This window comes from Tyto alba, unplaced genomic scaffold (genome assembly GCF_018691265.1).
Source record: "Tyto alba isolate M040663 unplaced genomic scaffold, T.alba_DEE_v4.0 Super-Scaffold_39, whole genome shotgun sequence".
NCBI classification, from domain to species: domain Eukaryota; kingdom Metazoa; phylum Chordata; class Aves; order Strigiformes; family Tytonidae; genus Tyto; species Tyto alba.
The window spans coordinates 1,070,085-1,097,547 of NW_024881314.1; the positions used below are offsets into that span (position 1 = coordinate 1,070,085).

At 46.9% G+C, this 27,463-nt stretch overlaps 1 protein-coding gene across 4 annotated transcripts in view; it reads left to right on the forward strand.

The window, feature by feature from the left end:
* RPTOR (regulatory associated protein of MTOR complex 1) overlaps positions 1-27,463 on the forward strand; it is a 156,551-nt gene that overhangs the window by 79,239 nt on the left and 49,849 nt on the right. For all 4 annotated transcript variants that reach the window (XM_042802519.1, XM_042802520.1, XM_042802521.1 and 1 more), the window contains exons 10-18: positions 7,424-7,499; positions 10,760-10,861; positions 14,306-14,389; positions 15,837-15,947; positions 21,645-21,719; positions 22,358-22,423; positions 23,065-23,256; positions 24,148-24,288; positions 26,141-26,258. In XM_042802519.1, the coding sequence (XP_042658453.1) occupies positions 7,424-7,499; positions 10,760-10,861; positions 14,306-14,389; positions 15,837-15,947; positions 21,645-21,719; positions 22,358-22,423; positions 23,065-23,256; positions 24,148-24,288; positions 26,141-26,258 (965 nt within the window). The remainder of the gene's footprint in view (positions 1-7,423; positions 7,500-10,759; positions 10,862-14,305; positions 14,390-15,836; positions 15,948-21,644; positions 21,720-22,357; positions 22,424-23,064; positions 23,257-24,147; positions 24,289-26,140; positions 26,259-27,463) is intronic.

A 27,463-nucleotide genomic window follows, 5' to 3' on the forward strand; every position in this document is an offset into this window, starting at 1 on the left:
CAAAGGAACGTTGGAAAGAATGAAAACTTCAAGCAATGTGATTTGACGATCACATTGAATCTACGTCTGCATTGTTGGGTGGCGGACGATGAAGCAGGCTTTTGCTGATTGCTCTTTTATCGAGACTTTCGCAGGTTTTTCATACCCAGCACGCCCGGCTGTTCTGGGGGGGGGAGTCCTGGCTGCCGTGCCCTCGGCAGCGGTGGGTCTGCAGCCTCCAGCGCCCTCCCCTGCAGCGTTCGAAAGGCCCGAGGAGCGCAAGCGGCAGCTCGGGCCTGTACCGGCCTGCGCGCCGCACCCCTCTGACTTCAGACTTCAAGGGACTCCCCTGCCCCTCCTCCTCTTCCTCCCCTCTTCTGCGCTTTTTTGGCCTCTGTTCGTTTGGGTTTAGAGGCTCATCCCGTTTGCTGTGGTCCTGTGGGCACCGCGTGTGTGTTCCTGACTCAGGTTTTGGCGTACCGCTCGCAGCCTGAGCGGAGGTGGGATGGTTTAGCTTCTCCGGTACGTAGACACATATACTCTCCTCTCTCGCGTTACCCTCTGGGTGCTCATCTGGCTTCCCGGGCTTTGCTCCTCCGTTCACAAAGGTAACACAAGTTCGCCGTGTTTCTCTGGTGTGACAGGCACAAGTCATTCTGCACATTCACAGCTGAGGTAGTGACTAAAAATGGGATCCACGTACAGACGTGATTCACGTCCCGGCAGAAGGCCGACGGAAGAAGCAAACTGCTGGTGTGTGTGCTCGTGGATTTTTTGCAGCATCTTTTGCAGAAAGGGTGTAAGTAGATGTCTGTGTTCCACTGACTGCAGCAACACCACCCCCCCATCACGCTGTGAGTTTGTGCTCAGGGGCTCTGCGCCGGCTTTGCGACCCCCTTACTGCGAACATCTCGCGGCGAGAGGGGAAAGCGCGGAAAGCGCTGCTGCCTCGCCGAGGCAGGCGGGCTCCTGAGGTCGGAGCACGGTGGTCCCGCTGGCCACCGTGCTGTCTGTGGGGTAGCCACAGAGCCCAGCCGAGAGCTGGGCTGGGCAGGCGCTGCAAAACCTTCCTTACGCTTGACCGAAGCACTGGTTTACCTCGTGAATAATTACAGCCGCCCCTTTTCGGACTTCCAATCCGAACCATTTGCTCTTTATCGCTTTCGCTTACCATTCCCTCTGCTTGTTTGATGATTTTCCCTAAGCCACACTCGAATGTCTCGTGATTTGAGGATCTGGCACGATTGTGATAGAAACACTGAGGTTGCTGGAGATACAATCTTCTGCCCCTTTTATAAACAACTTTTTTAATTTTTGACCTATTAAATTGTTGTTCTAGTCAATTCAGTTGGGACATCACTGTTACCTCTTCTGTTAATTATTCTTTTTACCTGAGCAATTGAGGAAAAGTGAAAACTTACTTTTTGAGGGACGATTTCACCCCACAAGCTGTCAATCTTTTTATTTCACCAAAAGGGCACCGTATTTGGGAATCAGAACTGACCTCTGTCACCTTGCCCTGTTTGGTAGGCTCTGACATATTACTTCGTTCCTTCATGTCTGTCTTGATTTTATTGGCTTTCTCTACCTGCTTAGGTGTAAACCCTTCCGGGCACGGGCTGTTTGTTTGCATTTGTATGGTGCCTCACACTCTAGGTTCTTGGCTGCTGCAGGCACTACTATAATACAGGTATTAATATTAATATATATTGATTGACTGGCTGTGCTGTTTAACTTTGAGAGTCATTCCGCCTATTGTGCACTAAGAATAGGAGGCCTGATGCTCTGTCAGCATCTTGATCTCTGTTGTGATGGTTTATATATTACTGCTGTAGCCAGCAAGTTATATTCGTGGCCTTTGAAAAAACCTAATAATGTGTTTGGAAATATTTCCTAACATAGGTCGTATATTAAAACCAAAATACCTTAATTATGCTTCGGAAGAGCTATGATTTGCCTGTAATAGAAATATTGCAGTAGTGTATACACCAACCATGAAATTCTAGTTGAAAGTAAGTCATAACATACAGCAAATAAAATAAGCTTGAAGTTCTAGCTGAAAAGAAAACCGTGATATAACAACCCAATTAGAGGTAAGAAAGGAGCTGGAGCCTTCGACCACTGGGAGTGTGGCAGAATGGATGCAGGTCCGCTCACCGACCTCTCGGAGAAATGAGTCTCGTTTAGCTACACAGAAAGACTGAATATCTCAGCAATGAGAAAGTGATTGTTTGAAATGGTGTTTGGAACTGTTTGACATGTGAAGGATTAGATCAATTCAGATTACACTGTTGATTTAACCAGGTTTTGTTTATCTATGCGTTCGTCTTAACATCTCCAAGACCCATTAACAGGCTACAAATAGGTTAATGGAGAGAAATGGAGGACAAAAATAGCAAAGCATGTGCTTTAAGTTGTGGCTAGAGCGAGGAATGCATTGGGAGAAGAAAGAAGGATTTCATAGTTGTACCAAATATTCATAGCAATAAATATTTTTTAAAAATAGCCGTGTCTGAGCAGCTTCCAGCTGTCTCCCCGAAAGCAGGCTTAGCGAGGTCACCGTGTCACTGTGAAGCAGGTGAATTCAGGCCGAAATCTGAAAATTCAGTCAAACAGGGTATGTTGTTGGATTGTACTTGCAGAAAAAAACAAACACGAAAAACCTTGTCCAACATACTTGATAAAGTCTGAAATATTTAACAGTTCCAGAAATACAATTCAAACCAAGATGATCCCCTGGTGCCTGAGCCCCAAGACTACAGATGGCTTCAGCTTCTCTTTAGTTGCTCCTCAGCATGACTGTCCCAGTAAGAAATACTCATTTTTACTAATATTATGTGTGGTGCAATAGAATACAAACTATTACCAGAAGAAGAGACCATGTTAACAGACATCAATAATACATTATAAAAAATGTGACATGAGAATTAAAAGCGTTAGACATTGACTCAGCCCGGAGAATTTGAGTGTAAGAAAATCTGCCTTCATGATCTGCCAGCTAATACAATGCATGTGGGTGAAGGACGACTAACGCACATCTCTAACTGTGTTTCATTTGTGGTGTTAAGGTATTACTGCAGGCTTCCGTTACCAAACTTTTCATGGATTTGCACAATAAAACAGTTGTTGAGCAAAGCTGGAACTCTCGGCCTTCTGTTCTTTGCTTAAAGGTCCAAGCTTTTCAGCTCCTCCGGGGAAACAAAGTAAAGGCAGCTGGATGAGATTATGTTTAATTATTAAAAGCTTAAACAGTCCTACTGTAATGAAACTGATAATGGACTGAGGGGGGGATAGATGGAGTCTGGGGGGCACACGAATAGGGACTTTGAGCTGAAAGTCTAAGAAAAATTGAAACTAAAATATGAAGAAAAATATATGAGTATTTCTATTACGGGAGAAGAGAGTTAATGGCAATTCAGGGGAGCTCTTTCCCTGTTTAGTTTTTAGTGGAGAATTATGGAGGAGCAATGCCTTTTCATTTTTAATTTTCATATATTCTGAAATGCAGTATTGTTTGCAGGATGATGGCTTGCATCTTGTGTGTTGAGTACCTTGTTGAACTGATTGATCAGTGCAGACAGAGATGCAGATGTTGGCTTGTTTTCTTTACAGACTGTTTTTGTTGGCATGCCGCATTGCTTTGCTTGTTCTGGATAAACAAAAGCACTTTCTGGCCTGTTTTTTAACCGAGTCAATCTTCCAACTAAGGAAAAGATTTAACATACATTTATTCCCAAATATATATGAGAAAAGCACGAGACTAGGTATGTTTTCTCAGTAGCTGAACCTAAGGAGCCCCCCATCCTAACATAGTCAAAAGTCTGTGAGTTTGACCCTTTTCTTTAATGAGATCGCTTCACGGCCTAGTGTGGAGCACTGTAAAAGGCTTTTGCCTTTTTTGAGGTGTGGTACTATGAAAGTTGCCAGGTCCTGAACAAGCACAAGGGCAAGTAAAGCCACGCTGTGTGGTTGATGGCTTAAAAATGTTTTTGAACTTGTGGGTTGAGGGCTGGTGGTCTGGCTGACGAGTAACTCGAGCTTCACCTCCCGTGGTGCCGCTTTGCAGGTTCTCTCTGGTTCCTGCCTCGTACCTGTTGGGCTCAGACCCCGTGGAAACGGCCACCTCCCGGTAGGCGGTGTGTGATGGAAATCCTCTGGACTCGGTCAGAGTGGTCACTGTGTGGGATTGCTTGTTTTTATTGCCCTTTTGGGGAGACGTAACAGGAATGTGTATAAAACCTTATGTTAAGTGCACGGTAGCTTCTAACTTAGCTGGGGAGTACGAAGAGGAGGTGTCCTCTCCTTTTCTTATGCAAGTGCTTTATCAATTTGTCGTACATGCAGAGCAATTAGGACCACATAATATTAAAAAAAAATATATTAACACATTATTTAGTAGCATAATGTAGCGAAGGTGAAATACTGCAATATTTCAGTAGGCTGTTGCCCAGTGGATGCGTCACAGTGTCGTCCTGTCGCGGCGGGGGGCCCAGGGCTATTGGAAGAGTGCGGTAAGGAGGAAGGAAAGAACAATGCGGAGGTATTACCAAGCTCTTTTTGTACTGAATATAGTAAAAACAAATCTTCCGAAGCGCTTTGCGAATAGCAGTCTCCGCAAAGAAGGAAGAGAAGTAGCGATCTCTTGAGTTGGCTTTCATAAATCACTTCCAGGATGCAACACCGCCCATCCTTGTTCCCCTGCTGCTCCCTAATTTATCTCTTGTTTGTGTGCTAAAGTGTAATATTAGTTCGGCGAGCATATCTGCAATTTGCCCACCTTTCTAGTTCCCTTCGGCGTATTAAAACAGTCAATCACTGCTCCTCCTCCCTCCCCCCCGCCGTTATTTTCACCATAACAAGTATTTTTCCCCTTCTGTTTCCTTTCACATACTCCAGGGCGTTAATCCTTCATCATTCATTTGTGGCTTGTTTTGAATCTTTTCGGTTTTGCCTGTTTGATGCCATCATTGTCTATTTTGCCAGCGCAGTGAGTTAGCTGCGTGGCAACTCGTGTGCAACCTAAAGTCTCACAAAAACCGCGTAGCTGGTTTAGTACCTGGAAATACTGTTTTACTTCAGGCAGAACTGCTGTTTGCTCACGTGTCTCAGGTGGGAAGGTTTCCTGTTTCCTTCAGAGAGAGCAGAAATGGCGTGTTGGGCTACTTTACAATCATTTTGGCGAATCATTTTAAGTATTTGAACTGATTAGATTCTCTTTCACAGTTGGTGTTAATCAGCAGCTCTCTAGATTGTGATGAGCAGTAAGGTTAAGATTTTATGTTGGTGGTTACTCCCTGGGAAGATGCGGTAACATTGGCTGTGTGGTTACATTGATTCTTAATGGCCTGGTTTTAGAAACGTAAAAAGAGATTGTGTTTTAATCTACTAAAATCTCTTTTAAAATTTTTGTTTGTTCTTTCCGATAACATTTAAAACCTTTGAGATTTGACCTTGCAGAGCTGCGTTGGACATTTTTATAGCAGTATTAGCGCTTCTTACCTAAAATGACTTTGAGGAGCTCAGCATCTTAGCTCGGTGCCTCTGCAGTATAATGACCTACGCAGAATCCTTTTATAGGCAGCCAGAATCAGACTAGTTGTCTCTGATCTCTAAACTGTTTTTCTCCCATGTAGTAAAACTTATCTCAAAGGTACTCTGTATTGACATTCTGTAATGTTTGAGAGAATTTCTTTAGGTGGTATTGCCCATTCCTCAGAGAAACCTGAAAGTCAGAGATATTCATTCTTTGCTTGAAGTAAAATTACCTTTATATTTGCACTAATTGACTTTGCCTCTGCTTCAACCAGGAATAAATACCTCTCTCATCAGCTCTCTGTAAACATTTCATCTCCAGCATGGGTCTTTATTGAGCATGTGGGAAGCATTTGTTGCCCATGCTTTGATTATCTCTTGATTACCTCTTAATTATATTGGCAGCATATTGTCAAGTGAAGGTGAATGCTGTGACGCGGAGGGAGAGGGTCTGGGGCGACTAAAACAAGCGGCGTCTCTTGAATCCGCAGAAAAAATGCAAGAGCCTTGTAGTTTGTTTTTCCATCTAATTGGAGAGGTTGTTTTCGGTTGAGAACAGCTGCCAGTTAGGCTAATGGGATAGATTTCGCTCGGCAGTTGTTCCAGTGGAAGGCTTTGTTTGACTCAAAACAGGGTGATTTAAGAACTTATCAGAGCAGGTAACTAAAATACACCGTATTGATTATCACCTATGGCCTTACGTCTGCAAATGTTCCTAGGAGAAGAAAAATCGCTTAGCCTATTGATGTTAACACATGATGGCCACAAGCCATGGAAGAGCAAATGTGTCTGGAGAATAAATTAGTTTCTTTTGTGTAAGAAACCCAGTGGGTGGTGGCTTAACTCACTGGCCTTTGAGAGTGCGTAAATTCATATGTTAAAATGAAAAGCGCATGGGACGTCTGTGGGTAGAGTAGGGGTAATAGTTGCTGGGGTAAAAAGTAACTCACTATTTCAGAGGTGTTTTGGAAACTTCGGGGACCAAATGCATTTATTTTAGTTTGGTCCTCTCTTAGTTTGTGAGCATTTTGAAGCAGATGGTTAGCACATCTCATTTGCACCAAATCAGTCACAACAGCTTCCTTGGCCATTGTACGTTTACGTGCTGTTATAACTGTAACACTAAAATATTGTAAGGCACAGTACTTCAGCCATTAAATAGTATAGCAGAAAAGTGTAAAAAATCTTCAAATATTTTCTTTCAGTTTAGTGTACCTCCCTCCATCCTTAGGGTGAGTCATGTAGAGCCAATCTTCGTAAACAGGGCTGCCACACAGAGCCCAACTCGGAGATTAATGGAGACCAAGTTACTTTTCTCAGCGATATGTGCAGTGACACGGTATCTGTGTCAAGGATGCGGAAAAGGAGAATTAGTGTAGTGGTGTAGGTGTATCCGTGAGTTGTGAGTTGGAGGGCTTGTCAGCAGGAATGCATCTTCCTGAGCCTTCGGTTGTGACTCGAATACAGAGCAAGCGAGGGTATGGATGCACGTAGAGGTGTGTGCTGAAGGATTATGGGTTGGAGCTAATCCAGCATTGAGTTCATTTTTCTAGTTTAAAAAAAAAAAAAAAAATTTTTGCATGAGGACAGGTGTATAATAAGACTTCAACTCTCTCTGGCTTAATTCTGCGTTACAGCGAGGAGCGGTTTCTGTGAGCTTCAGCTAGGGATCTTTTCACCTCGCTCACGCTGGTTGGTCACCCTGATGCGATGCTGGACTGGATCTTCTCACTGGTTTCCTGAATAGTTTTCATATGTTGTACTTGTCCTGTTTAAAAAATGGAATTTTAAGCATTTCTAAGCCAGTCAGACAATGCTGCTTTGTCCACATGCTTGTATGATCATACTTGTATGATATTACTTATGGATAACTTGTAATGACGTCTCTTTCCTCTTTCACCTTTTTCTTTAGGCAAGCATGGGACCTTGCAGTTGATATTTGCCTTTCCCAATTACCTACAATTATAGAGGAAGGAACTGCCTTTAGGGTAAGTTGGATAATATCTTGAAATGTCATATGCCCAGTTTAACCCATTATTTGAAACCTTAGTTCAGCACCTTACTTTTGCTTGTTGAGTCTTGAATTGTTGCAGTTTAAGGGTTTATATTTTTGGAAAATTGTAAACATCTGCTCAACTCACTTAGAGGAATAGATTAAAAAATCAGCTTTAGGTTCTTTGCTGTTGTATGAGCTGTCTGATTCAGCCCGCACCTGCTGGTGAGGAGGAAGCTCCTACCAGTAGAAATGATGCGTGAGACCTGACTCGTAAAATTTTGGAGCACTCAGTCTTGACTAACAGTACTGTTACCAAAAAGAATCCCAGTGTGCCAGCAGGATTTTTGAAATTAAAAGCTTTAATGTGAAAATCATCTCTTAGAGTTATTTTCAAATAAACTTAAAATAGAGGTTGAGCGTATATCCAGTGAGTTTTCTTAAGCATAGTATCACTAATATCAGTCACTGGGGGTTTTATTTCTAGTTTAATTAATCTCAGAGAGCAGAAAAGTAAAATTTTTCATATTATAATTGTCTTAAATTCCTCTAGGCAGAATGGATTTTTCGTGACATTCCTTTGACATTTCATGAATGGAAACCTTTAAATAATAGTTACTGTGCAGCCTCAGGTACCTATTCCACCAGGATGTTCTCTCTAATTTTACAGTAACATTCTTGCATTTTATTTATGTTACCAAGCTGCCCAAAGGTTTTCTGGCTGCGACTGCAGGTTGTGTCCAAAGACCCGAGTGTGGGAGGAGAACTGTGGACCTTGGTGAGGGGTGATAAAAATGCCCTAAGGCTTTTACCTTCCCACCCCTTTCTTTGTCCTGCTGTATGTGCTGTATTTTAAAGTTGAAAGAAATATGATTTTTCCTCTCCTGGCTTATGTTCATTTTTATTTCAGGTCTATCACAATGTCAGTGGGTGCTTTTAGATTAGGCTTAGACCTCATCTGGGCACTTGCTGTCAAGTGAGGTGAAATTCAGCAAATTTCTGTGTCTCCGGGATGGGGAGGCACATACTTGCTTGGGGTTAGACGAGACCTGCAAATAAGAGTGGTCATTCTCAACTTGCGATTGATTCAAGATAGGGTAGAAACAATTTACAAGCAGGTTTTCAAGCCTGACAAGTGGAACTTGTTGTGTCCTTTGGCTGGAACTTGGGGCAGGTAGAGCTACCGACGTGCGGCCACGGCTGGGAGCCTGAGTGCTGCGAGTCCCCAGGTGGGTGTGGGCACGATGGAAAGGCAGGCTCAGCTCCTCTGCTCAGCTGTGCCTTACTATTTCGTGTAAAATCCGGTGTGATTAATACTGTGCAGGTTTGTGCCTGCTCTGTAGGGAGGGGACAGGTAGTAACGTGTTGAACGTGTCTCTGCGACGCCCACAGGAATCTGAAACTTGGCTGTTTCGGGGGGGAAATGGAAGGGGCTCAGCTCTGCTCCATGACGAATGGCTGGAGCAGACAGACAGTTGCACATCTCTGATCTGTTCCTTGGGTTCTAATCAACGTTTTGCCCTCAAGCCTTTTGATTTATGCCTGGCAAAGAGGTGTGTTGTGTATCAGAGAAGGATGGCTGCTGCTGGCCGGCAGTAATCCTGGGAGGAATTGTCGTCGGGTGCCGGGCAGGGGGAAGGGGCGGTTGGTGCTGGGGTGAGTCAGTGGGTGCCAGGGCTGGGCTGGCGGGAGCAGCAGTCAGGGGAGGCGCGGGTGAGTCACAGGGTGACCTGCTGCCCCCCGCGCACCGCCCGCGGCGGGTTTGGAGTCCCGTCAGGCCCTGGCTAAAGCAACTGATAATCTCTTCAGGGCCGTTTTGTCTCAGCAGCATGTTTAGAAACCACGTGCGTCTGACTTCTGCTTATTCTCTAGGTGTTCCTTCCTACTCAGACCTGGAAAACATAACAACTTGACGGAGAAGGGCCTGTGGGCTCGCAGCACTCGCCCGGGGGGGTGGCGGGGAGCGGCCGGGCTTCTGGCGGCTTTGGGCTGGTTTCCTCTGCCTCCGCCCGCCTCTCCCCTGCCTCCTGCCCCCTTCGCTTCTGGTCTCCTGTAGATTTCTCGCTGGAAGCTGCAGCGTGCTTTGGTCGGCGCGTTCTCCCGCCCGGCCTGCCCCGTGCTCGCCGCGGTGGATGGCGAGCGGAGCGTTTCTTCGGGCGGGGGACGCTCTGCGCGCTTGAGCGGGCTCCGGGGGCTGGGACGGTGCTGCACAATGTCAGGTCGCACCGAGTGAACTTCCTACGCCATCAGCCGGTGTGGTGCACCCCCACGATCGCACCTCCTTGGCCTCAGACCATACTTAGGTTGTATGTTTTTTAGAGTATGCAGTGTTTTCTTCGCTTGTATTTGCTCTCCCCTAAACCAGATTCCTTTACATCTGGTGATCCAGCCAGTATCCTTTGTATTTACTGGGTGACGTTCAGATGCATTTAGTAAAATAACATGGGGTTGTACCAAAATACGACTGGCAGGTGTTAGCTGATGGGAGATCACCCCACTCCTCATACCTTTGCTAGGACATTAGTATATTAAACATGGTAGCACTCTGCATGTTATTTTTTACCCACCCTACCAGGATATCTCTAATTAAATTAGTGGCTTCAATATCTTAAATAAATTTTCTGATTTTTTTTTTTTTTTTGCCTGTATGAAGTCCTTTCACTGCATTATGGGTGTCAGAAGTGATGGATAGCTAAATAAAAGTCTTGAATTAAAAACCTGATAAATAGGAGGCAGCCTTCTCACAGCCCAGACTGGCACATCTGAATTGCCACCTGTTTGTAGGAGAGATTTATGGCAGCCAGGGAAGACTGAGATGTGGATGGACATATTTTCCGTTGTTGTTGGATTGTGTTCACTGTGGACTGGGCAGAGGTAGCACCATGTGCCACTACGGGAGTGCAACTACCTCTGCAGAGCAGATAAATCCACTGCTGTTCTGTCTGCTTCTCAAGTGGATTAAGCAGATTTCGCTAAGACCTTCTGTGATATCTTTTCCTGTTTCTCTACTATTATTTTTTTTTCCAAACACTTACATCAGAGAATGCCAGCATATTTAAAGGGAATTGTATCTGCTCAGTCTTTGGAAAATGTTTATACGTTTTATGAATCCCAAACCAACCTGTGTCAATTAAAGAGAATAGCTTTCGAAATCAATAAAGTGTGCGAGTCCGTAGGTGCCAAAATTATTTGTTTCACTTTTTATTTTTTTTTTTTTTTTAACCCCAACTTGCACTCCCGCTCTTGCTCCCACAGCACAGCCCCTTCTTTGCGGAGCAGCTGACGGCTTTCCAGGTGTGGCTGACCATGGGTGTGGAGAACCGCAACCCCCCGGAGCAGCTCCCCATCGTCCTGCAGGTGAGCGGCCCCAGCCCGCCGCCCGGGCACAGCGACTGCCTGGGCTCCCACAGCATCACTTACAGCTGGTTGCATGTTTACCAGACCTGTGCAGATGAAGGCAAAGTGCTCTTCTTCCCCCAGACCTTCGCTCTCCGTTGAGCAAAACTTCTCGCTGTAGTCCGTTTGCGGCTTCAACAGTATCAGGCTCTGCTGCCTCCTCTTCTGCTCTGACGAGGCAAGACTTTTTCACAGAGTAGCACAACTCTGTTGTTTTCTCCCGCAGTATCTCCTCTTATATTCCAGCTCTGATAGGCAGAGACTTTATCTTCTCTCTGTTTTCAGAAAGTGGAAGTTACTACAGTGTAAATAGTTTGGAAATGGCCTCTTTATTTGTCTGGTACAGCCTGGAAAGTGTTCACTTTAATGTGGTGCTGAAATTTTGCTGCAAGAACATAGAAACAAGTCTCTGAAGACCATGCCTGGAAGGAATGTAGAGTTCTGGTAGGCTTTTGCTCAGACTAGGCGAGTTCATATGTATAAAGGAGAAGTAAATATAGGAGAAACATAACACCTCACTTCAAATAATATGTGTCTTGCCATAAAATATTATTATTGTCATCTGCTCTTGCCCTCCCTTCCCCTGGAGTTTATACTGACAGAAATATAAGCCCTCGTCAAGGTAGCTGGAGTCCCTTCTCTACCAGGCAGCAAAATCTAAAGTCTTTCTGTTTAAAGGAGCATGGTTGCAGTCACTTGTCCAAGGATATGTGATTTCTGTCACTAAATGTGGGAAGTCTCACCTTCCCTCTGTTAGCTACCAGCTTGTTTTGTGACTGACAGCACCATCAATCTCTGTAAGACCAAATCTTAATTTCCCTGAGCCTCCCAAGCCTTGAGTTCAGTTGGATAAACAGATGTATAGTTTATCTCTGTCACTGCAATGGGAGAAGGCAGGCTTCTACTCTAGCACCAACTTTGCTGCTTTCCAGTGAATTATTTGGCACCAGAGGGCTCTGCAGGTAGCTTAACCTTGCAGTGGAATTGAGAGGTCACCTGGCAAAGGAACCTGCTTTCCTTCCTGGAGCAAAACTGAGCTAGGACAATGCAATTATTCTTATAATTAAAGCATATTAATTGTATACTAGAATAAGGTTTCTTGTTAACAGGTTTGAGATACTTTGAACCAGAGACCAACTATTAAGAAAGGGAAGGAAGTGCATTTCCAGACCCATTTTGAATCTTTTTGCTTTGACCCCTTGGGAGTGCTTAGACTAGGCTGCTGTAGCCTGACAAAGGCTGATTCTGTTTTCCCATTTTAGATGTGCCCCCGGGAGAGAAGGTACTTGAGTGCCAGGGCCGTGATGCCAGCCATGCGAAGCGTGGATTTGTCAAGGATAGGGGAATGGTCCTTTGCAAATGGCCTTTTAATTGAGTTCAAGAAGTTGCTTTCGGTTTCGAATTCTTGCTGTGCACGGGGCAGGCTGGACCCAGGAGGCTTCCCGGTGCAGAGGAGAGAGAAGTCATCAGGGAGAAGTTAGCGTGCACACAGCCTGAACCTGCCGGCGGAGCAGATCCGCGGTGCTGGGGAGGCTCCTCCTGCCACTCCAGCCCCGGGCGCAGACAGCAGTGGCACTTACGCCGCAGAAGTCCGCGGGGAGACCGCTGCTGCAGTCGCCTTCTTCCATCCGGCACCTGACAGGAGACTCCTGCTAAAATGTACACTGGCTGCTGAACGATCCTCTTGTGTCCTGGTTACCTCTGACTTCCATGGGTGGACGCAATTAGTTTCCCTGTCTTCTGTTTAGGAGTAGTGATGGACAAGTGTCGGGGAGGGATGTGATGCCGTGCTGTGTGCAGGTAGTGGCCCAGTGTAGCAGCTTCACTCAAAGTTCCTAAATTGTGCATAGACTTCCCACATCCCCATCTAAGTCTCTAGATTTTGTGTCAGTTTGGGCTTCAGGTTATTGGGCAAATCAGTTTGGGAAGTGGGAATATAAAAATCTAAGAGAGACTGATGGCTGGGGTTTTTTTTAAATAATGAAACAAAGCTTTTAAACGAAGACGCAATTTAATTTGGTTCAAGGTTCTTGTGGGATGTTAGCTGTGGTTTTGTATCTTAACCCGGAAATCTTTTTCAATTGCAGTTTTTTTCCCCAGCCATGGCAGGATTTGGGGGTTTACTTGTTTTTTTTCTGAAGGTCAGAGGATAAAAGCATTGTCAAACCCGTGTGCCTCCCCCGGACTGCGGGAGCACCCTGTCCCTAACCTGCTCCTGGCTGGTGTTTCAGCCCTGTCCAGCTTTCTATTCCTGCTTCAGTCTCAAACACCTCCCCCTGTTATTCCTGTGCTGGGCGTCTTTAAAGCATGTTGTTAATGGTGCCAAGTTCTGTAGGAAGTTTAAGGAATAGGCTCGTGCCAGCTAGAGCGGGATGACCAAAATCCTTTCTCTTATGACCTGTCCCGAGATCTGAGCTCTGGCATTCAGAGGTGAAATGATTAGAGTAGTTAATGCATCCTCCTGTCGTCATCTTCTGGACTTTTTCTGCACAACTTTAGTATCTACTATCGGTCTTACAGAGTACGAGACATGAGCCAAGTAATTTAGTTATTCTTCAGTATTAAAACATGAAAAATAATTTAATTTGAATATGCAGTGTGGAAAAATACTGAGAAGGGGATGGAATTGGGAAGCTAAATCAACGAGGCTTTTTCCCTGAGACCCATGCTGAGGGATGTTACTCAATTTAAACCGAGGATTAAACGTTGCATTGCAATATCTTACATCTGTTAAGGAGATTAAGGACTGAAAGTCTGTCTGTTAATATTTCACACCAGGGTAGGTATAAGCCAGTAAACTACCACCTCATTATCATTGTCAGACTCCGTTTTAATGAGATTTTTATTAACGACTAATGTGACCTTTTGCTTCCCTCTTAAGTCTCTTATATCGATTTGTCAAGGAACACAAAGCCTCTTTTTCTGCTTCCGAGCTGTTTCGAGTAATGGGAGGCTGGGCCTTTTGCTCACCTTCACATCCTGGCTGCAGGTGCAGTCGTGTTCCTGCTTTACTGGGGGAAGGCAGGGGGTACGATGAGAATACCTGAAATCCATAGGGGCTGCTTCCACCCGGTAGGGCGTAGGAACCGCTGCGCTTGAGAGGAAGAACGGGCGGAGAGCACGAGTGGAGCAGTGACGTGGGGGTGGAGGGTAGCGGCGTTCCTGGGAGAACGTCTGCGGGAGCTTCGTGGAGGAGAGCGCTGTCAGGAGGGGCACTCACCCCGTGGTGACGCCGCTCAGCGGGGTGAAGGTTTTCAGCAGTCAGGGGTTGTCTTCCAGCTGTTTCGTTCGCACCATCGCTTTGTTCAAAGCGAGGTAACGGTCCTGAGGCCCCCTTAAGTCTGATCTGCGGTCACAAGGATTTTTGTTCTTTTTAGCAGTAACCATTATCCCTCTCCTCTGCAGGTGCTGCTGAGCCAGGTACATCGGCTGCGAGCTCTTGATTTGCTGGGAAGATTTCTGGACCTGGGTCCCTGGGCAGTTAGCTTGGTGCGTGGACGTGGCGTATTGTCTTGTAGAAGTGTAGTTTTTCTCAGTATAGGTGATAAATACGAATGGCAATTCACAGAAGGAAGGTGAGGAAGATATTCCACATATTTGACAAATGACCAGTGTTTTATGTGTTCATGTGTGTGAAGTGGAGCAAGTGTCCCTAAAAGAAGTTTGTATTAATCAGAAAGGCCGAAATAACTGTTCGCTTGCATTACAACAGAAAGGAGTTCCTTAGGAATAGTTCAGTGTAAAATAATATAAGGAGCAAAACAGGAGAGAATATCTGGGACAAATAAGAAGGTTTGTCATGTAAAATAAATAACAAAAAAAATAGCACATATGTCTATCATCTGTTCTCTTGGCTTACTGGCTGCATCATTTTCTTCTCTTTATCTATTTGGTCTCTGGAGCTTATAAGCTCTTCTGAGAAGGCGGCAGCTGTCTTCTGCATTTTGGAAAGTGGCGAGCAGAGTGCAGATAATAAATAAGAATTAAACAGAGGAGCAGTTTAAAACATTTGTCAATGGAGCTATTTGTTGATAAAAGTGAAGAAGACAAACCACCAGCTGGTTGTGGAATAGCTCGATGGTGGGACTTTTCAGTGGTTTTCTTTACTTTCCTCCTCCATCTCAGCCAGGGCTCCCTTCCTCACGCCTTCGTGGACAGCTTAGCCCTCAGTGCTAGGAAGAAAGTGTGCATCAAAGGTGATTTTAAGACCTCTGGATTATAAACCTCTATGAGGATCAAAACATAGCTGCAGGTCAGCCACCGTGGCCTTTGCTCTGGCCTTACACACCCCGTTGGTCCTGTGGCTGGGCGATGCTCAGCTGCTGCCAGGCTGTGGGGTGGTAACCCCCCCCGGAGCCCAGCACTGCCGGGGCAACCCCCCCGCCGAACGTCTCCTTTCCACTGTGCTTTGGGAAGGGAATCAGCAATCACAGTGAGGCTCAAAGATTTCACGTGTTGCATGTCCCCCTGTGAGCATAAGTCTGTAATCCCATGGAAAAGGCTCCGTAAAAAGTCTGTGTAAGGCGAGAGGCCTATTTAATTTCCAGTGGGAGGGCTGTAATTATTGAGCTTTTGCAATATGTTTACTTGTGAGAGCAAGTGGCCCCATCTGAGGAGAGCGCAACGTATCATGAAGCATAAAATAGCACAGGCTGTAACGAGTAAAAGCTAGTGCTAGATTAACTCTGAGTCTCCGTAGACCAAATGAGTCTGAAAATATCTGGTGACATTCAAGATGAAAATGAGCAATAAACAAATACACAGGGATCCCCTCTTTACTAGAAATGTATGAAACTGTTTTCTACCAGATTTCTCATCTGTGTCATTAAGTATTGCTGCCTCTCTGCAGAGCGCTCAGCCCTGCCCCGGCACAGAGCTGCCTCTGCAGTAAAGCTGAGCCGCTCACGAGGGTTTGCTCTTCTCTCTGGCTCCCCAGGCCCTGTCTGTTGGCATTTTCCCATATGTGCTGAAGCTACTTCAAAGTTCAGCTCGTGAGCTGAGACCACTCCTTGTCTTCATCTGGGCCAAAATTCTGGCAGTGGACAGTGTGAGTACTTGTGAACTTGGTTGTTTCTTTGGGGTTTCAGCAATGTGCCTTTTCCCCCCTGCCCCCCTTTTTTGTTTTATCCAGTTTCTTTAGACTTTCTCCTGAGGTACTTCAAAAACATGCCGCATTAGCTGGAGACCAGCATGTTACCTCATTAATTTATTTGACGTGTGTGAAAACTTCCAAACCTGTGAGTGGGAACCCCCCGTTAAGGTGCCGGCGCTGGGTCCTTTGGCTGCCCACCTCTTCGTGCCCGCCCGGGACGACAGCAGGTTTGCTCTGTCCGTTAATGGTGCAGCGTGGCGTTAACATCTCGCAGTTCCTCCTTCCTCCCCTGGTTCTAGGGCGTACGTGCTCTGGGTAAAAGTCATCACATCTCGTGGATTGCATCTTTACTGGGGAAGGTGTTGCTTTGCTCGCTGAAGGGGCTTGAAATGCACTCCTGTCGCCTGTTCCCGGGCGAGAGCACGTGTGCACACACTCATACTCTCCCTCAATTGATTCACTTCATGTTGTGATCAAACTTGTTTTGTTGAAGACCATTCCTGTCAGTTGTCAAAACAGGCTGTGGGTAGCCTTCAGACACAGAAGTTTTCTAGAAATAAATCAAAAGTAATTTTTGGTCACTTGTAACTTTTAAATCCTGCTTCAAGTCTAATGCACGTGCTGATGCGGTGAAGATGGTTGGCACAGAAGTACTTACCCGCCACAGAAGACAGGTCGTTCTTACCACGAGTCCGTGATTCTGGTCTTGACGATATTTTGACACCTTTCAGGGCGAGGTTTAAAAACAGCCCTGATTTTTAAAGATGGCCTTAGCCAGAGCTCTAGTTTCTGGGGTTTAAAATAAATAATTAAGCAGGTAAGTAATTGGAGATAAATTTGTATAGTCATATATATGACTCCGTGGTTTGTGGGTGCAATTAGTTGAGCAGTATAAAATTATTAGGAGTGATGCGGACAGTTAATTGCCAGCATGATTATAAGCTGATATGAAATTATTTTAATTGCTTGGAGAAGTTGGATCTTGCCTATTTGGGGGTTTATTTTTGTTCCATCTCTTCAATTTCAGTATGGAGAATAATATTGAATTTGTTGGAATTTTTCCCCACTGTTGATCTAGTGTTGTCAGGTTTAGTTTTATAAATATATCTTCATTAACATCCTAAGAGGATTTGGGAAAGCAAAGAAAATGAAAACTATTCATCTTAAAGCTACTCTTGAAAAGCTTATTTTTGATGCATGCCTCTCCATGGCTGACGCTTCAGCCCCAGGTACGTTCAGAGTAGGCTCATGTATAATTGACACGGAGTGCCGTGCCATCCTTCACGCTGGTGGTGAAGCCAATCTGAGGGGGCTCCCCCGGCCCCGCCGCCACCCTCCCTGCTCCCTCCCCTGCTCTGGTTCATTGCCTCGCTCATCTGGTAGGCTGTGCTTTACAACAGAGCACCCCCAAAAGCACCCCTCACTTTTGTGGTTGGATTTCTTGCCGCTGTTTCACTCGCTAGCCCCACAAACAAGCGGTGCAGTGAGAAGGGAGGAGAGGGCAACCCCAGGAGAGAAGCGCCATGAGCGCTGCCGAGGGAGGGGACAGGCAGCGGCTCGAGTTGTCACACCATAAGGGGAACAAATACGTCACTGTATCAGAAGCTATTGATATTTAGCTTACGTGCTAAATATCAACACAGACATGTCTTTTCCCTCCTCTGCTGACACAAGGTTTGTCCGCGTTCGTTCGAAACAAATTCGCTTTCAAACAAAGTTGAACGAACCCCGGTATGGCAGCGTGCGTGTTGCGTGCATTCCAGGTCCTCTAGCGCTGCGGGCTGCTCCGCTTCCCCGACCCTTTTCCGTTTCCAGAGGGGAGGTTTACCTAAACAAGCCACAGGACCGGTTTCTACAGGCCCGGTTTCTGCACGCCCCGGGCTGAGAGCCGGCCTTTCAGTGCCCCGGTCGAGCGGGGATGCAGCAGGCTATGGCCGGCCCGAGCCGCGGAGAGCTGCGCCGCGGGTCAGCATCGTCCTGTCAGCGACGCGGCGGGTGACGACTGCCGGGCCGTGCTCCGGGGCTGGGAGGCCGGCAGGAGGTGCTGACCGGAGCCCGGCCGCCGTAGTTAATCGTTGGGCTGCACGGAGGGGCTGTGGCGTCGGCCTCAGGGCTGCCGTGGCTCTGAGGGCGCGATCCGCGGCCTGCGCTGGGCTGGGCTCCGGCCCGCGTGGGCGCTGCCGCCATCGCCCAGGCAGGAGCCAGCACACGAGAGCGTGTTTATTTGCAAACACCCTGCCAGAGGATCTTCATCCTCGCAGTAATCGTACGGTGCTGTCTCTCTCCTTCATCTGCTCTCCCCTGGACGTGTATTTTATTTGGTTTCAGGAGGCTGTAGCTGATGAACTTACTTTCATATGAGGAGTGGAGCTCAGCTGATTGCTCATTCCTCTTTGCGTTTGGATGTGACTGGGGACAAGTGACGTACGGCTCGCTGGTGCCCCGGAGAGCAGAATATCCTGCCAAGACCACGTCTCTGTTCTGGCCCTTCCCTCGCCGTGGGCAGGGAGGTGGGAGGAGGGTTCTGACGCGAGACAGCAGTGTCGTATGCCCCGTGTCCCTTCAGATGATACCTTCAGTAAGCATGGTACGCTGTGAGGAATTGTGTTTTGTCATAAAAATTTCGGGATAAATCAATGATACAGAAACCCTGCACCTCAGGCAGAATTGGTTTTGTGTGATATATAGGTGTCCCTAATAAACACTGGAATATTTAGATTAATCTGCTTTAATTCCATGTATCATCAGATGATTTTTCATAAGATATTCATTGAGGACTCTAGTCATCTCTGCCTGAAGCCTGCTGGAGTAATTCTAGACAATCCACCTGCAGAGCTGCATAGCAAGTGATGGCTCAGAGTTGCCTGCTGTGGGTATCTGGCAGGTATAGGTTGGTGTGGGAGTAGTGTTGTGTGCTGCCACGTGGAGCTGGCTAGAACACTTGCAAGTACAGTTTAGGTCAAGAATTTTCTACATGCTACATTGCTTATGTCTGGTAAACAGCACCTTCTAAATCTAAAATACTTGAATTTAAAGGGGAAAAAAAAAATATCCCCCCACCTATAGTAAGGATTAGAATCAGGAATTTAAGCAAGACCAAGAAAACCTGCACATTAAACTACTGAAAGTGTGAGTGCCACTAAAGTGGGACAGCGAAAAAGAGATCTTACCACTCCAAAGAATTAGCTGAAGACAATAGAAGACAAACATTTCTCAGACTGTTGAAAGCAATGGAGTGACATAAATAGTATGCTTACTTTCCCAATGCGTCCTTCATTAGCAGGATTGTGACTACCACTGCTCATCTTGTGATTAATACAAATACTCAATTGGAGTGTTCTGAGGATAATTTGGTAAAGCTCCCCACCTGGGGGGAGGGGGTTCACTGGCCAGTGTGGTCACCCAGGCCACCCCTGAGCTGTGACAGTGCTGCTGTATTCCAGGGACTTGTGAGATTTTTTAAGGATAAGTTATGTAGCGCATATGTTACATTAAGGAGAAATAGCAGATCTGTGCTCTAGTCCCTCCCCAGCACTGGGAACGCAATATTTTATGTAAGTTCTGAACTTTCACACCAAGCCTGCAGCTTGTGTTGGTCATGTTGTATTATTATTCACAAGTGTAGCTGCTTATTCCTTGAGGAGGAGGTGTTACTGATGCTGGCTTTCCATATTGTTCACAGGATCTAAGCAGGGAGGGTTTGAGCAAGTGTGCTGCCTTTATAGAAGTCGCCTCCCTCCCTGGAGCCTCAGGTATTTCGGTAACAGTGGCAGCACAATAAATGTAGTGTGAAGTTGGGCAGCCTTCACTTTGGTGTCTGTTTGCCTACATTATAGTGAAGAGACTGGTCTTTGTAAGGAACAGAAAGTATTCACACTGAGAATGAAAAGGAGGGGAAAAGGAAGCCTGCTTTTTGTGCAGCATTACACAGAAGTCAGGAAAGCCTCTCGTAGCTGCAGACTGGCATCAATCCGTTCCCCCTGCTCTTTGGTCTGCCAAGAACAGCGTCTTTACTCCCTTCAGCAATAAAATATTCTCTTGCATCTCTGTCTTGCCATTCCCTCTCCTTTCAACAATTAGTTCCCTCCTTCACATTCTACGCCCGATAAAAAATACATGATCCTGTCTCTGGCATGAGGCATACAATAGAACCACAGTCACAGGGGAGACTGATTGCCAAGTCCATATTTCCTCCCTTACATTTTCACTTTCATAGTATGTATTCTTATGGTTTGACCCTAATATGTCACCCTGAAGCCTGAGTTGGTATGTTAGCAAAAATGTGGTGTATGCAGTGTGCTCGCTGCTGATACTACCTTAGGAAAACCTGCATTATTCTCCTTACAGGCTCTTAAAGACAGTGGAGCTGCTCTGCAGTTGTTGTTTGTGTGTAGTAGGAGATCTCGCTACTACATGCTCCTGTTGAACCGATTTAATACACTTCAGCGCTTGACTGAATAATACAGCGGTTAGTCTCGTTTGTGTAAATGAGTTGGAACCTTGTCAAAATCCAGTCCCAGCTGGATTGGACAGAACAGAAAGAATGAATATATAAAGAACGGATAATTCCTCCTGTGCCCCCCACGGTTACAGATTTACTGGTAATGGCTCAGCGGTGTGGGCCACTATAAGAGAAACGCGTGGTAGGGTTCTTGCGTGCGGAGCCTCCAGGAGCTGTCCTGCTCCTGAGACGTGGAACTTCAACACTCGCAAGGCACGGCCCGTCCCGGCTGCCAGGCTGAACCGGGAAATCGGCTGCAATGGTTCAGAAAAAACCAGGAAGGACTCTGCTATCAAACCAGCTCCCGGAGTGATGGGAAGGGGGTGCCGCGTTTGTTGCAGAACGGTCACGGACCAGACTTGCCCCAAACTTCCCTAGGTCTGGGGTCCCGTGGGTGAGGCCGGGTGGGCAGCGGGGGGAAGAGGAGGGACCCCGAGAGCCTCTGCTGCCGCCTGTGCCGCGTTCCAGGAGGGCCCACGCAGCCTGAACGTTCAGCACAAGCCGCTTGCTCGAGTCCTCGTAGCCAGCGTGGGACCGTGACGGGGTCGGGGCGCTGGCTCCCTGCCTGGGGAACGGGACAGATCTGATCGGGATTTTCCGCTAGTTGGGTGGATGGCTGACTGCACAACCAGAAGGTAGTGAGCAGCAATTATCAGCAAACCTGGTCTCTGTTAAGCTAATTGCCTTGGCACGGGACTGGAAGTCAAGTGGAGAGTTAGACTAGGAGCTTTTAGAAGATGCAATCTTAAATAATTCTGTTAAATGTAAAAAACACAACAAACAAAAATCAGATTCCTGCTCGGTTTTGCTTTTGGTGGCTCTCAAATGCTGGTGAAGGTTTGACGTGGGACAGAGAGATGCTGAGTTTTACTCTTCTCCGAAGCAGGAGGTCGCACTTTCAGCTCCTGTTCCTGTCGTGTTGGAGGGTGGCAGCGGGTCCCTTGCTGCAGCCACCGCTCCTGCCTGTCGCCCTTCTCCCGCGGGGATGTTTGGTTGCGGCCCTGAGGGAGGGCTTGCGCTTTACTTTGCTTCTCAAATGAAAATGAGAGTTGAGAAAAATGATTAAAACATGAAATATTCATACATCATTGGAGGAAAAATTATTATTATGTTATAGTACTCACTGTGTTTTTCTTTGTCTCATTTTTCAGTCGTGCCAAGCTGACCTTGTGAAGGACAACGGTCACAAGTATTTCCTTTCAGTTCTGGCAGATCCTTATATGCCAGTAAGGACAAGTTATCTTTATTCAGACTCTTGCAGCACTTGCTTAGCTTGTCTTAGCTGATCTGTTGCTGTTGTGATGCAGTTGGTGCTACCGTAGGCCTGCCTCCCCCCCCCAGCTCCCGTGACACCCGCGGCTCCACGGGAGGGTCGGTGCTGGGCTGTAGAGTCGGTGGCCAGGGCTGTTAAAAATGCTCCTGCCAGGTTGTGCGGTAGAGACAGCAAAGCAAACAGGGATCTGCAAACTTACGGAAAGTGATCTAAGCGCAGGATACTCAGGGGTGACAACGGGAGCTGGGGGCCCCGGGGGCCGGGGGCTGAGGCAGTCTAATTGTGCTGCAACTTTGGTAATTCCCTCTGCAAAAGTTTTTTCTGGTTTCCTGTCACAGGTACTTGTGTGCCTCCTCCAGAGCAGTGTACAGAGGTTGGTGGGGAGGATCGATTTGGCAGTCTGATGAAGTGTCTCAGGTGGAACTAGTGACAGGACTAGATGACAAGAAAATTCTAGCTTGCTTTCCCCTCTCTTCTTCTTTTAATGTGATACAAACTGCACTTAGAATAACCTCATGTTTCAGAAAGCATGAGCTATAGTTGTTCTCTGACCTGTTTTCTAGATAACAATTAATTGTATGTTGTTTTAAGGCTGAACACAGGACAATGACAGCTTTTATCCTGGCTGTAATTGTTAACAACTACAACACTGGACAGGTGAGTCCCAACATCCTTTTTTGCTTCCATTATCTCCTCACTCTTCTTTGCATTCTGCCTTTACTGTGATAAAAGTGCCCTGGCTTGCGTTAAAGCACAACCCTGAACTGGAACGCTGACATAGGAGATTGCTTTACGTTATTTTTGTGTGGATTAAAAGAAAAATTGACCCGGAGGTGTGACAAACGCATTATATACCTGGCACTGGGAAGCGGAGGTTAAGGACACGAGTCCCTCAGCAAGTACCCCTCCGGGCAGCGCGCTGCCGCGCTGGGACAGAACTAGGGCCTGGGTCCTGGCCAGCGGAAACTTGATGGCTGGGATAGTTCTTGGGAAGGGTACACGGAATGAGCCATAAACTCTGGGGCTCTGACAAGCACAAGGAATATTTCCAGTGAGGAAAAAACAAGCTTTATGCATTACAGGAAGCATTTCTAATACTCAGCTATTTAACTAGCTATATGATGTAGCTGACCTTCCCTTCCTCCTGCTCCCAAATGGTATTTTGTAACAAAATCAGTATATAACCACTGAATAATTATTTTGTCTTGATTTCCTGTCTATTTCAGAAGTAATCTTCTTTTTTGATGATGAGGTGGGAAGCTGTCATCCAAGATAAATTGCATTGATTTGTGTTTTAGGAAGCTTGCCTTCAAGGAAACCTGATTGCTATTTGCCTGGAGCAGTTAAATGATCCACATCCTCTTCTGCGTCAGTGGGTGGCCATTTGTTTAGGACGGATTTGGCAGAACTTTGACTCAGCCAGGTGGTGTGGTGTGAGAGACAGCGCTCATGAAAAGCTCTACAGTCTCCTCTCGGATCCAATCCCCGAGGTAAAAACCTAACTTGTTAAGTAAACGACAGTTGAATCGTCAGAATTCTGGCAGAGGGCTACAGAAATACGTACAAAACCAGGGCCTTCGGCAGCTTTACGATTGTGTCTGGTTCCGAGACAGATCTTATTGCTGTTTCTTAAAGGTGGCACAAATCATACACGCCCTGCAGGAGAAGCAACCACAGAAATGCAGGGAGAGTTCATTCAGGCCGAAAGCCCTGGAATCTTGGCTCCGGAGTTAGGCAACAGAAACACTACACTTTTTGCTTACTTGCATATCAGAAGCTCATTAAAAGCGTGGTCTCAAAACTCAGTGTTTTTTTGTCCAAGTAAGAGATCCGTTCTCCTGCCCTTGCTGACTGCACCGCATCCCGCCGCTTGCAGCCTCTGCCAAGGCCAGCTGTAAGATCACCGGGCCGTCCGATCCCCTCTGTTCTTTGTGTGATCTGGCAGAGTTTTCCCTGATTTGAGCTGCTGTCTTTTCTCCTTTCTTCCATCTCCTTCTACCTCTCTGTAAGCCCTTATCTGAAGACTGCATTTCCGCATTCTTATTAAAGAGATTCACATCCCAACCGTAGCTCCCGGTGTACCTTATTCCTGTTAATTAATATTCTAGGCAACGTCGACTGGAAAAATCACCCATGGGAAGGTCACAGAGTATTCTGGGAAATTAAAAATACTTCTGCATCTGTGAATACTTAAAACTCAGTGCTTTGCTGACTCTGTTTTGGGTTTTGCTCTCCATGGGCTTCCCTTTAACCCTCACTATTTGCCGGACACAGTAGTCCAGGTTTCCAGCGATGCCATTTGTGGGGATGGAAAAAATCCCACTGGCAAACTTGGGGCTGGAAACAGGAGGAAAATAATGACGAATGTTTGTGTCTCACAGGTTCGCTGTGCTGCTGTCTTTGCACTGGGGACATTTGTGGGCAACTCAGCGGAACGGACCGACCACTCCACCACCATCGATCACAACGTGGCCATGATGCTGGCCCAGCTCATCAACGACGGGAGCCCCATGGTCAGAAAGGTACGGGAGGGCTGGGGGGTTCGGGCGCCTGGCCAGAGCCTGCCTTATTTAACAGACTTCTCAGTGGAGTTGACTCGCTTGGAAGTATCTGTCTCATCGGGAGGTCCTTTGCCTCCAGTGCCCGCCGAGAAGCGAGGCGCAGAGGTGGCCCCAGCCGTGAAAGCTCGGCGCTGAGCCTTGCGCTCCCGCGCAGTAGCGTCCGGCGACGCTGGGTCAGCCTCTTGCCCTTTTCCCATGCACATGTTGCAACGTTTCGTTTACCCTGCGATGGCAGGAGCCTCCTGATGGGAATAATACCAGTAAAGCGTAGCATGTCGTCGTGTCCACGTGTGGACAAGATTGTCATTGAGATCAAAATGTTTCTGCTGTTTAACACTGGACCTCTGATGTAGCTCGTGTATTCCACTAAGAAAAGGTCTGAAAGAGGAGTAACAATCTCGGGATTTTGTGGGAATTTTTATATCTTGCTTTTTTAATTTAAAGAGAATGTGAAGACAGGGATGAGGAGGGAGCGCAATTACACTGAAGTCTGTTTCAGGAGCACTGAGAATTCTTGCTGGGCTACTCTTCTGCTAATGCTCTTCTGTTGATTACTGTTTTGACTGCAGAATTTTACAGAATCTCAGGTTTTAAATGAAATAGTAACGTGTTGCTAGAAACATGGAATATGTGGCAGGGGAGGAAGAGGAGAGGGAGTAAGAGTGCTGTGGAGGGAACGTGAGAGCTCTGTTCAGTAAAAAGATCTTGCTGCCTTTAGGAACCAGAAGGACAGATGACAGACAAAGTAATTAATTCTTTGCGTTTTGGAGAATTACAGTTTCTGATGTGCCGCTGTAGATCAAGAGTACATTAAATAGTTTTTGACATTCTGGAATGTTCTTGATGGGGCGTACTTTGGTGTCCTAATGCTTGTGTTTACTTAACTGGAACATCAGTACCCTGACAGTTGTCACCAGCACTGTGAGGATTCATTTTCGTTGCCTCGTTCCAGCATTTAATCAGTTTAATTCAAGAGAACTGCATGTCACACTATATGCTCTTTGAGATTCAACAGTCTCTCTTCTGGAGATCAGTCCCCTGAGCAGAGCAGCAACCAAAGCCAGCTCTCCACCTCTCCCATTTGCTGTTTCCGAGGGCCTCACACGTGGTCCCTAACTGAGGGTCTGAACTTCACCTTCTCCCCCCTCCCCGCCCCAGGGATCCAGGTTCTCAGGTTGCAGCTCTGAGGATGAGCGGGCTGGTGGTCCCTTGCGGGCGGGCAGCACCGTTCTCCTGTTAACTGCTGACACTGCAGGGCCGTGCTTCAGCGTGGGATTCGGGCGCCAGGGCTCCGCGTGGAGGGGCTGAGCCGCCTCCCCGGGGGCCTCTTGCCAGACCCTTCTGTTTCCCTCAGCTGAGAGCAGAGAGGCAGGACCGGCCGGGAGCTCGGCTCCGGGTGTGTGCGCAGCACAGGGAGAGGGTCAGGCTGTGCCAGGCAGGGCCGGGGGCACCGACCCTCGGCGCAGCTCCCCGCTGCTCTGCGGGCAGCGCGCGCGTCTCGGGCGGGACGGCGGCGTGCCCGGGAGCAGGGGGAGCCGGGAGCTCCCCGCCGGCTCCCTGCTTGCTGTGACACCGCGTCACTTGGGCGGGATCGAAGCGTGACGGGAGCCTGCTCAGGTGGAAGAGACTTGTGAAGAATTAGGGTTGAGACAGAGTGCTCTGGCTTTTAGTTCATCCCTGTGAAGTGAAGGGAAGATGATTAGCCTGGACGGCCACCTGATAACATCAACAATAACGACCGTATTGTTCTGTGTTTCTGTTGCTTCTGACCCACATAACCATGAATTACCTGCTGCTTCTGCTCTTTCCATAGGAGCTGGTGGTGGCTTTAAGTCACCTTGTGGTTCAGTATGAGAGCAATTTCTGCACCGTCGCCTTGCAGTTCATGGAAGAAGAGAAGAATTACCCTCTCCCGTCTCCAGCTGCCACAGGTAGGTGTGCTCTGTTGGTGTGGGCAGGAAACGTATAGCCTGAAAGCACTTGGGAACTTTTATTTAAGGAGTTTGCCCAACACAAGGAAATTCTTGGAGGTGGTGATTTATCAAACAGCACCATTGCTACAAAGTTGAGTGACGTGGTGGGTGGCTCTGATGTCTGTTTAACGCTATAATATATTGCACCAGAGAAGTGCATCCACTGCTGAGATTCCATCTAAAACACAGCTGTAGCTCACCAGCGGGTCGAACACAGGTTCAAAGGGATTCCCTTCAGATCAAGACTAAAGTGTATTTGTCAAGGCAGTGCACAGGCAGCTTATCAGACTTTTTTTTTTCCCTCCCCCTCAAATTATACCTGAAGCTTCAGTGTCATGTTGACCTAAAGAGAAGCCTCACCACACAACAGTGAACCAACCGTACTCCTTGCTACTGTAAAGCACCAGACAAGAAGCAGTGAAGAAGTTTATGTTCTGTGCCTATGGCCCCATCCCTTTTGTTGTATCTGTTGCTTTATGTGAGGAATGAAAAGCCCTAGTGAAATTCTTGCTAACCTCATAGTTTTCTTTAGATGTTAAGTATGTTGGAAATCTTGAAGGATAATGAGGCTGTTGCAATGGAAACATGGAGACAAGAGCATGTGCTGTCTCTGTGATGAGTAGTTTAATCTCCCTATTTTCTGAGTAACTAAATCATATTGGAAAATAAGCTTCTTCAGATTTGTCCTTTTTGCTGCAGGGAATAAACATTACATGCAGTTTGCATAGTGCTTTTCCTTATCCAAAAGAATTCTGAAGTATTTGTAAGTAGGATGCACTGGAAGCATTGGCCCCACCACCATAACGCAGCCACTTCGGCAGTGAAATAAAATACCTGTTCTGAAGCCATGGCACTGTCTGTGTATTCAGGAATGAAAATTAGAAAGTTTGGGAAATTATAAGTGTCCAGGTCATGGGTGAATTACGAGTTGAAACTAGGCCTGAAATTTGGTCAGGAAACCAGAATTTTCATTGCTCTTTATAATGAGAACATTTACTGGGTTTTTAACGAGCAGAAGCAGACAGAAGCCCGCAAATGCTGCCTGCTAAATGGCATCTGCTGTGGCAGCGCGTCCTAGCACGGTGTCTGGGCAGTGGCCCAGCATCGACCTGGAGAGGAGGAGAGTCACCCTGCCGCGCTGGGTGGTCGGCAGGCACTGGCAA